This window comes from Mandrillus leucophaeus, unplaced genomic scaffold, assembly GCF_000951045.1.
Source record: "Mandrillus leucophaeus isolate KB7577 unplaced genomic scaffold, Mleu.le_1.0 Scaffold373, whole genome shotgun sequence".
In the NCBI taxonomy this organism is placed as follows: domain Eukaryota; kingdom Metazoa; phylum Chordata; class Mammalia; order Primates; family Cercopithecidae; genus Mandrillus; species Mandrillus leucophaeus.
In genome coordinates this window covers 585,115-596,266 of record NW_012103954.1, presented here as the reverse complement: position 1 = coordinate 596,266, position 11,152 = coordinate 585,115, and the positions used below count along the sequence as shown (strand labels likewise).

The 11,152-nt window shown below is 47.5% G+C and overlaps 1 protein-coding gene across 1 annotated transcript in view; it reads left to right on the top strand.

Annotated features, from left to right (window-relative positions):
* Positions 1–2,130: 2,130 nt before the first annotated feature.
* The window catches only part of WDR60 (WD repeat domain 60), a 123,443-nt gene continuing 114,421 nt past the window's right edge, over positions 2,131–11,152 (top strand). Inside the window, exon 1 of the mRNA XM_011990196.1 lies at positions 2,131–2,299. Coding sequence (XP_011845586.1) covers positions 2,285–2,299 — 15 coding nt within the window. The 5' untranslated portion in view covers positions 2,131–2,284. The remainder of the gene's footprint in view (positions 2,300–11,152) is intronic.

Genomic DNA, 11,152 nt, shown 5'->3' with positions numbered 1-11,152 from the left:
TGGGTTACACCAGCTGACCCATTGAGTACAGGGACTGAAAATGTCTCAGGCACCAATCTTAGGTTTTACAATAGTGATGTTATCTGTAGGAGTAATTGGGGAGGTTTAGAATCTTGTGGCCTTTAGCTGCAGGACTCCTAAACCATAATTTCTAATCTCATGGCTAATTTGTTAGTCCTCCAAAGGCCATCTAGTCCCCAGCAAGAAGGGGTTTGCATCATTCTCAGCAAACTATCACAAGAACAGAAAACCAAACACCGCATGTTCTCACTCATAAGTGGGAGTTGAATAATGAGAACACATGGATACAGGGAGGGGTACATCACACATAGGGCCTGTCGGGGGTGGGGGGATAGGGGAGGGAGAGCATTGGGAGAAATACCTAATGTAGATGATGGGTTGATGGGTGCAGCAAACCACCATGGCACATGTATACCTATGTAACAAACCTTCATGTTCTGCACATGTACCCCAGAACTTAAAGTATAACAATAAAAAACAAACAAAAAAAAAACAACAAAAAAAAAGAAGGGCGTTCGTTTTGGGAAAGGGCTCTTATCTTTCTTTCAAAGTTAAACTATCCTACAACCAGGAATGGACAAGGACAACTTGGAGGTTAGAAGCAAGATGGAGTCAGGTCAGATCTCTTTCACTGTCATAATTTTCTCAGTTCTAATTCTTGCAGAGGTGGTTTCAGACTTAAATTGCAGATCTAAAGTTATAATTGGCATGTCTTTGTTTAAGGGAGGACACACATCTTGAAAGGTTTCCAGGCCAGCAAAACATTTACGCCTGGGAGACTTGTGGCAGCCGAGGTGCCCGGCCCTGCCTTCACGGGGGCCTGGCTAGCAGGAGCCTTGCAGCTTGCGAAGCAACAGCCATGCATTTGGAAGAGGGTGTTGGGTGACTCGGCTTGTAACCACCCAAGGGGTTCACCTTGCCCGCTGCCTAGACAGAGCTGATCAAGATAGGGGAATTGCAATAAAGAAAGAGTAAATCATGCAGAGCTGGTTGTGCAGGAGACTAGAGTTTTATTATTACTCAAATCAGTCTCCTCAAGCATTGAAGCATTCAGGGATCAGAGTTTTCACGGGTAACTTGGGTTGGGGTAAACCAGTGAGCCAGGAGTGCTGATTGGTCAGAGATGAAATCAGAGGGAGTCAAAGCTGTCTTCTTGCCCTCATCAGTTCCTGGGTGAGGGGCCACAAGGTCAGATGAGCCAGTTTATTGATCTGGTTGGTGCCAGCTAATCCATGAAGTTCAGGGTCTGCAAAATATCTCAAACACTGATCTTAGGAGCAGTTTAGGGAGGGTCAGAATATTGTAGCCTCCAGCTGCATGACTTCTAAACCATAATTTCTAATCTTGTGGCTAACATCAGTCCTACAAAGGCAATCAAGTTCCCAGACAAGAAGAAGGCCTGCTTTGGGAAAGGACTGTTACCATCTGTGTTTATAAACTATAAACTAAGTTTCTCCCAAAGTTAGTTCAGCCTACTGCCAGGAAGGAACAAGGACACCTTGGAGGTTAGAAGCAAGGTGCTGTGGGTTAAGTTACATTTCTTTCACTGTCTTAGTCATAATTTTGAAAAGGCGGTTTCAAGCTTTCAGGCCTAGCTTTCCCTTTGGCTGAAGGAGTTCGGGGGTCTTGAGAGTTTTTGATTTTCCCTTACGTGTTGTATAAAAATAGTCTCTCAACGTTGAGTCCTGCCTACCTTACTGCTTGTTTTTATCAAAAGATGACATATGGGAATATAATCGGTTAAGTGTAAAGCCTTATTCAAATGTAAAGCTCTTCCCAAGATCTGCTCTCCCTTTCTATCTTCCCCGACTGTCGGTCTGGTCCCGCGGGAATCTGGGGCGGGTTGGCGCAAGACGAGAGCCGCGGCACCCCAAGTCAGGGTACTGCACCTGCCCCTTGGGGAGACCAACGACCGCTCGGTCTTCTGCTGCTCCTGCCTGGCGGTTGCTAGGAGCCGGGGAAGCGCAGGCGCATTGGGAGGGGCCACGGACACGCCGAGCAGCGACCACTCGGCCTTCCCCTGCTCCTGCCTGCCAGGTGTTAAAAATGCCGGGAATGCGCAGGCGCACTGTGAGAGACCGCAGGGCACGCTGGGCAGGGCACGCTGGGCAGGGCCGCTCGGCCCTCTGCTGCTCCTGCCTGCCGGTTGCTAGGCGCTGGGACGCGCCTGCTGAAGTGTGCGGGGCTACAGGTGGGCTCCTTGGGGTGGGCCGCGCCTGGCCGGGGCCGAGGACACCGCGGCTGCCCGGGCCTGCGAGAAGCAATGGAACCTGGGAAGGTCGGTGCGGCGCTGGGTCTGGGCGAGGGGTGGTGGAGGTTCGCGGACTCCTCCGGGCGTCGCTAGCAGCGCCGCCGCCGCCCTCCCTCTGCGCAGCGGTTCTCTCGACCGGGCCGGGGCTTCCCGGAGGAGCCGCGGTGCCTCCGAGGCAGGAAGGGAAATGGAGGCGCGGCTGGCCGTCGGGCTCCCGGCAGGTGGGAGAGGCGGTGTGTGCAGCCTCAGCCCTGCGGTCGCCGCCGTGGCCGGTCTCCTCGCGCCCGGCCTGGGGGCGGCCTCGGCCCCTGCTGCGGGGCCGGGATGGCGGAGGAGCCACGTTTAAAATTTTATTCAATTTTAGCTGATTTAAGTTTAAATATGACTTGTCACAGTTTAAGAGGTTGAGAGAGTGCAGCCTGGGTGCCTGAGTTGGAATTTCGGCTTTTGTTTTTACTTGTATGACCTTCGCAAAATTACTTAACAGGTCTTGTTTCCTAGTTCATTCAATGGGCACAATAATAATGGCAGCATTATAGGGTGTTTAAGAAGATTAAGTGAGATATTATGTGTAAAAGTGCATCGACCAAACCGGTGCCTGCTTTCATTAACACTCAATAAATGTTAGATATTACTGTACTATTCTGTTGTCTATTGATTCCCCACCAAAAGATGAGCAATTTAGTTTGCATACATTTTCTTCTACCTTCACTCCTATTATTTTTTCCCCTATCACTTACCTTTATGTGTTGAATAATATTCCTTAATTTGTATTTTCTGTTATATCAACCTTAGGATGTTTTGTTGTTGTTGTTGTTGTTGAGACGGAGTCTCACTCTGTCACCAGGCTGGAGTGCAGTGGCGCGAACTTGGCTCACTGCAACCTCCGCCTCCAGGGTTCAAGCGATTCTCCTGCCTCAGCCTCCTGAGTAGCTGGGATTACAGGCGTGCGCTAGCACGCCCAGCTAATTTTTTGTATTTTTGATCACCTGACTTCGGTTTTTTTTTTTTTTTTTTTAAAGATAATTCCCCTCTGTCGCCCAGGCTGGAGTACAGTGGCGTGAGCTCTGCTCACTGCAACTTCCAACTCCCGGGTTCCAGCGATTTTCCTGCCTCAGCCTCCCGAGTAGCTGGGATTACAGGCATGCACCACCACGCCCGGCTAATTTTTGTATTTTTAGTAGAGATGGGCTTTCTCCACGTTGGTCAGGCTGGTCTCGAACTCCCGACCTCAGGTGATCCGCCTGCCTTGGCCTCCCAAAGTGCTGGGATTACAGGCATGAGCCAGCATGCCCAGCCAACCTTAGATAATATTTTTTAACTTTCCCCTAGTTAAGATTAGGAAGCTACTGCCATACACTCTCCATTTCTCCCTAAACCCACTAATTTCCTGACCCTGTCTGGTGTCAGGGTCAAAGGGGTCATCTTTTCTTACATTCAGTTAATGTACCACAATGGTTTTTGCTTCATATTTGGACCATGTCCTTCTTAAATGGCCCTATTTGCCTTTTTTTTTTCTTTTTGGCAAAAAAGAACACATGCTGTTTTAAATTTTTAAACCCTAGGATGTCTTCTAGCTTATTAATGTGATGTTATCTGTTTAATGAAATCCTCTTAGAAGAAATTCTTCCGAGAGCTCACTGACTTTATGTTCTCATCAGGACAAATCGTTTTGTAGACCTGCACAGAGCTATGATCCGGGAATTCTTTCTCATTGTGCTTCTGGGTTAGGCCTACTGTTTCTTGGATCAAGTGTCTTCCTCTTTTTTGAAATCTCTCTGCTTTTTCCAATGGAGTATATCCTCACGTACCTTTTCTTTTCTTTTTTTTTGAGATAGAGTCTTGCTGTTTCACCCAGGCTGGAGTGCAGTGGTGTGCTCACGGCTCACTGCAGCCTCCACCTCTCAGGCTCAAGCGGCGTTCCTGCCTCGGCCTCCCAAAGTGCTGGGACTACAGGTGTAAGCCACCATGCCTGGCCTATCGCATACCTTTTTAGATGAGAGTATATGTGGGAAGAAAACTGTACGCCCTAAGAATATCCTTATTGTACTGATAGATTGTTTAAGAGTTTGGCTCAGCATAGAATTCTAAGAGCAAAATAATTTCCCAGAACTTTGAAGATGGTATACTTCTTGTCTTCTAGCAGTGTGTTTGACTGATGAGATATCTTTGTGAGTAACATTTTCTTTCTCTCCAGAAGATTTAGGATCTTTATCTGTGATGTTCTGAATATGGATGTAGTTTGTTATAGATCTTTTTCCATTTGTTATTTTTGACATTTGACCATCACTTGGGGTTTTATTCTGATACATATTTAATAAATAAACTTCTTTTTTTTTGAGACAGTCTTGCTCTGTTGCCCACACTGGAGTGCAATGGCATGATCTCAGCTCACTGCAACCTCCACCTCCCAGGTTCAAGTGATCCTCCTGTCTCAGCCTCCCGAGTAGCTGGGATTACAGATGTGTGCCATCACGCCCAGCTAATTTTTGTATTTTTAGCAGAGACAGGATTTCATCATGTTGGCCAGTCTGGTCTTGATCCGCCTGCCTCGGCCTCTCAAAGTGCTGGGATTATAGGCATGAGCCACTGTGCCCGGCCAGTAAATAAACATTTTTAAAGTAGCAAAAGCAACAGAACCTCAGAGCTGGATATTTCATGGCAACTAATCAATTCCTGTAACAGGTTCTCAATTTCTAATCGGTCTTTAACTTTTTAGAAAGTTAACCCATGGGTCATTATAATCTAATTATGTATCTATTATGCTGTGATAGAGAATTAATTAGTATAGTCTATTTCATAAGGTAAGGGGAAGGATAAAGTTTTCATGAGATTATTGGAATACAATTGTATTGGATTATTTTGGTATTCGAGTTTTTTTTTTTTTTTTGAGACAAAGTCTCGCTCTTGTCCCCCAGGCTGGAGTGCAGTGGGCGTGATCTCAGCTCACTCCAATCTCCGCCTCCTGGGTTCAAGCAATTCTCCTGCCTCAGCCTCACAAGTAGCTGAGATTACTACAGGCACGTGCCACTATGCTGGGCTAATTTTTTTTTTGTATTTTTAGTAGAGACGGTTTCACCATGTTGGCCAGGCTTGTCTGGAACTCCTGACCTCAGGTAATTCGCCTGCCTCAGTCTCCCAAAGTGCTGGGATTACAGGCGTGACCCACATTGCCCAGCTGGTATTATAGCTTTTAGTATACACCAAGCTTTTCCTTCAGTTTGTTTCATTGTACTTAGCTGCTCACATAATTGATATCATGAATATAAATAGTTTTATGTTCTTTATTTGTACTGAGATCATACCAAGTTTCAGTATGTCGTAGCTATTGAAAAAAACTTAATGGTGTCTTTGCAGGCTTTATACCTGCCTGCATGGTGACAATTTTCTTTAATATTAGCTCTTTAAAAATTCTTTAATTTATCTTGCTTATAATGTATATGACTACTAATTTTTATGGTCAATGAAAATTTTAGAAATTTCTAAGTTTTTTTGTTACATACCAAACAATTGATAGGTAATGTGTGAGTTTATTGTTATGAAATTTATTAATCATAACTTGAAAAATGTAAACATGTATGTTTGTGTTTTAGGTTATTCTTAGTTTAAAATAAGTTTCTGCCCTTTTAATTTTGAAGTGAGATATGTGCTAGTGATGTGACCTGTTTAGTACAGTGCAATGCCGTTTCATTTAGAAAGGCTGAATGTTTTAGAGTAGATAGGGTGGGATTTCCAGGCTGGTCCTCACTGATCCGCTTGTGGGGTTCCTCCTGAGAACCGCAGAAACTGGCGTGAACTCTCCATTCAAAGGCCTGTGCTGATTCTTGACGAAAGTTTAACAAGGCTCCTAGCAGCCTAAGGCCAACTCTGGGACAGCCCAGCTCAGGGTTGTCTGGAAGAGCTCAGGGCTGTCAGAATAATTTACTGTTTTAGCCAACACCTGAGGATAAGCCCCTGACATCCTTTTTAAAGAGAGTTTAAAAGGGCTTAAATTATGAATCCTTGTCTGTCCCTTTGAGATGTCTCTAAATCTGCAATTCGGGAGTGTCTTTGAAAAGAGCAGAAAGGACAGGAGGGCCTCTGTTCCAGTCTCTCTGGGAAGGTGGAATCCTAACTACTGTGATTATATCAACTAGCAGACACAGCGAGCCTAATCTCAGTTACACCGACCAGCCTTTGTAGTTTTTCACTTGAGCTCCCCTAGTCCGGGTTCTCCCCTAAAACACTCCCTCACCTCAGTGCAAACAGAAATGGAGCTCAGCGGTTTGCTGTCCTGCCTGCAGTTACAGAATGAAATCTGTTCCACCACTCCAACGTCTGGCATCCCCTACCCACACTTCTCATCTGTCAGCCAAGTCTGGAAAGGAATCAGCCTGAGGTCAGCTCTGTCCACAAAGTAGACTCAGCGCAGTCCGCGTTTTAGGCATCTACCGCTTTGATGTAGCAGCTCGCAGATGGGGCTTGAATCTGCAAATACACGCATACCGAAAACACGGGTGCTCTCTGCAGCCACATTTGTCACACGGAGTATGGAGTGTTAGAAACAGCCGGTGTGGTCACCAGCCAGGGCCTAGGTGCGTGAATTACGGTGACTGTAGGGAATAACCTTGAATTCAGCGATGGAAACTGATCATCCTAGTTTTCTTAGTGTCCGTTTTCTTGGGAGCACTTTTCCTACCAGGGAGCGTCAGTTACACAGTCAGGTAATAGAATGAAGACCTGGATAGGCTGCATTTCATAATTTGGCCCTAAGTAATTTGATAACTTAAAAATTATAGTGTAAAGAATTTTGAAAAAAACGAGGACAGCAAAAGGTAAATTACGTCTCAGTCCTAAAGGTGGGAGCCAGCCTTGCACTCTGGGTCTTTTAGCGTGTGCCTAGTTTGGTGTGTTGCCATACAGGGTTAGTGAAGCACGCTGCTCTGGCCATTAGTGGCCCTGCTCATTCCAGTCTGTAATTCTGAGAATTCACGTTGGTGTCGTTAACGTAAAGAAAATTCAGGCAAAATTAATTATAGAGACTATCAGGGCCCTGGCCTGGGAAACACTGGCAGGTGATCCAGAGAACGGAGGAGAGGCTCGAGTGTTTAAAGAGAAAAGGGCAAATCAGCAGAGGGGAGGATTACAAAACACTTTGTCAAGAATTCCCATTGTTTTACAGAAGTGACATTGATTATTGATTATTGATTGGTTATACATCACTGAACTGTAGGTTATGAATTCTGGTGTCCAGTGTATGACATTGGTAGGTTAATTTATGGCTATTGGCCAGGTGTGGCGGCTTATGTCTGTAATCCTGGTACTTTGGGAGGCTGAAGTGGGAGGACTGTTTGAGGATAAGAGTTCGAGGCCAGCTTGGGCAACATAGCAAGACCCTATCTCTGAAGAAAAAAAAAGCCTGGGCATTGTGGTGCTATTCTGTGGCCCCAGCTGCTCAGGAGGCTGAGGTGGGAGGATTGCTTGAGCACAGGAGGTCGACACTGTAGTGAACTATGATAGCACCACTGCACTCCAGCCTGGGTGGCAGAATGAGACCCTTTCTCCAATAAGAATAATAGTAATATGGCTGTTGGTGGTGATGCTGAGTCAAGAGGTCATAAAGCAGGCGGCTTATTTAGCTCCGGGTGTGGGTGGGAGCAGGACGTCCTTAGCTCCGGGTTGGGGTGGTAGGAGCGGGATGTCCTTAGCTCTGGGTGTGTGTGGGGTGGGAAGCGGGACGTCCTTAGCTCCGGGTTGGGGTGGTAGGAGCGGGATGTCCTTAGCTCTGGGTGTGTGTGGGGTGGGGAGCGGGACGTCCTTAGCTCCGGGTTGGGGTGGTAGGAGCGGGATGTCCTTAGCTCCGGGTGTGGGGGTGTGGAGCGGGACCTCCTTAGCTCAAGGTGTTGGGAGGGGAGCGGGATGTCCTTAACTCCGGGTGTGTTGAGGGGAGCGGGACATCCTTAGCTCCGGGTGTGTGTGTGTGGGAGGGAGCGGGACGTCCTTAGCTCCGGGTGTGGGGGCGGTACTGGGACGTCCTTACCTCGGGGTGTGTGAGGGGGAGCGGGAGGTCCTTAGCTACGGGTGTTGAGGGAGAGTGGGACATGACCACTGTCACATTTCAGTGACTCTGGATGGAAACGTTTAAAGGAGCTCACATTCCTCGGATTAGTTTCTTTTCTTTCTCAGTGTCATGCAGGAAACAGGATGACGATGTGGACGTCAGTGCTATAACACTGGGTCCATGTAGGTGAATGTCACAGGGTTGGGCCGCTGTGTCTTTGTCGTGTGGAGACTCAGGCTGGATGGTGCCTTTGCTGCTTTGCACAGATCTAGTGGTCAACTTGAAGGTCCAGAATGGATTTATGGCGGTGGCACTGGAAGGAAGAATGGATTTAGAAACATGTTAGAAACAGAAATAGTAGCATCTGGTGACACTTTCATCTGTTTATTTTTTAATAGAGATGGAGTCTTGCTGTGTCACCTGGGCTGGAGTGCAGTGGTGTTATCACAGCTCACTGCAGCCTTGACCTCCTGGGCTCCAGTGATCCTCCCATCTTAGCCTCCTGAGTAGCTGGGACTACGGTTGAACCACCGTGCTTGGCTGAATTTTCTTTTTTTAATAGAGATGGGGTCTTGCTGTGTTGCCCTGGCTGGTCTTGAACTCCTGGGCTCAAGTAATCTTCCTGCCTCAGCCTAGTAAAGTGCTAGGATTACAGGTGTGAGCCACCATGAAACCTGGCCCAAAATAACTTCCTTTAAACATTTCTTAATGTGTAATTAATTAATTCAAATCAATATTTAACTTTAACCTCTGATGAGTGTTTTCTAAAAGACGAGGCTGGGTTGGAAAGCAAGGGGAGAAGCCCACTGTCCACAGGTGGCTGCAGATGCCAGTGGCACTTTCTCGCTGGAGTCCGCCCCGCTGTTGGAGGTTATGTGGCTGGAGCAGTGAGCGTCAGGTCCAGGGTTTCTGCTGTTTGGCTTACAGAGCGGGAAGCCCGCCCACCCACTTGGAGTGTGGGTCAGACAAGATGGCACAGTGGTGGGGTTTGCTTTCCATCTGGGCCATGAGTGTCCTCCCTGCAAGTGACGTTTTGGCTCTACCACCTCTGAGGGTGCACCTTGGAGGTGATTTCAGCCCAGGTTTACTTCTCCTTGGATTTCAGGATGAGATGAGAGTGGGGAAGAGAATTCCCTTAAAGCCCTGCATTGAGGGGAAGGGGAGTTAAATTAGTTTGATCTGTTTTGTTTGGGAGGCAATTCAAAGGGATTTAAACATTGTTCAGGGTTCTTACTGTACAGTTCTCTAAAGAGTTTTGTTATGAAAAGGTTCTAGATGATTTAGTTGATGTGAATCAAGCGTAAATCGAGGGACAGAGGCCCTGGGGAGTTGGTGCTAGGCAGCCCCTCATCTCCTGTTTGCTCACCATGTGCACGAAGGATGCCGGCCCAGGACACGTGCGTGCAGATGCTGAAGACCGCAGGCTCCAGTTCTCATCCACTCTGTGGGCTGAATCATGCTGATGGTTTTGCTGCCTAGCTCTCCTGATGTCTCGCCCCTGTCCCCAGGTTGGGATTTGTTCTGATGGGAGTACTGGGGAACTTTGCCCATCGGTTCCATACTCGAAGAGTTGATTTTAAGCATGGATTGCTGGGCTGCTCCGTAGGGCAGAGTCTGAGGGCTGGTCAAGTTGGTCTGTAAAAGGCCTTGGCAGAAGCATGTGGTTTACATGTGGCAAGTGGGGACTGACAGCACCAGGGCAGGGAAGCAGTAAATCGTTGAACAATTTGAAACTCTATAGAGGGAGACAGCATGGATAGAAAACTTGAGGGTAAACAGTCCATATTAGCTGAGTTTTAAGTGCTCCAAAGTAGCATTCTGTGCATTTAAGAAAATGGCTGTTTTTTTTCTTCCTGAAAACTAGAGAGACCCAAGAAAAATCCTGTGATCTCTGTGAGAGACCTCTTGTCTTCAGGGTTTTTAACTTTATCAGCATCAGTAATGTTAACGACCATTAAGAAACCCCACTGGATATGTTTTGTGACATACTTACTTTTCACATTCTGAGCTGGTGGCCTTGTGCCTTCCCAGTGTCCCCTGAATGTCCTCAGCATCCCCTGTGTGTGGCACCCGTGTCTCGTGGTTGAACTGTCCCCTAAGGTTCTAGGTGTCCCCTCTCTGTGGTGCCCACGTCTCCTGGTTGGACTGTCCCTGAGTGTCCCGGGTGTCCTTTCTCTGTGGTGCCCACATCCCCTGGTTGGACTGCCCCTTCGTGTCCTGGGCGTCCCCTCTCTGTGGTGCCCACGTCTCCTGGGTCTCCTTGTTGGACTGTCCCTGAGTATCCTGGGCGTCCCCTCTCCGGTCACTCGTGTCCTGGGTTCCATTCAGCCTTTTTGTTTATAGCAGGTCCTATATTAAACCTTTCTGTAGAAGTTAACTTTAAATAAAAAGAGTTGGCCAGGCACAGTGGCTCACACCTGCAATCCCAGCACTTTGGGAGGCTGAGGTGGGCAGATCACCTGAGGTCGGGAGTTCGAAACCAGCCTGACCAACATAGAGAAACCCCATCTCTACTAAAATTATGAAACTTAGCCGTGCGTGGTGGCGGGTGCCTGTAATCCCAGCTACTCGGGAGGCTGAGGCATGAGAATTGCTTGAACCTAGGAAATGGAGGTTGCAGTGAGCTGAGATTGTGCCACTGCACTCCAACCTGGGTTACAGAGTGTGTCAAAAAAAAAAAATTATTTAATATGGCCGGGCGCGGTGGCTCAAGCCTGTAATCCCAGCACTTTGGGAGGCTGAGACGGGCGGATCACGAGGTCAGGAGATCGAGACCATCCTGGCTAACACAGTGAAACCCCGTCTCTACTAAAAATACAAAAACTTAGCCGGGCGAGGTG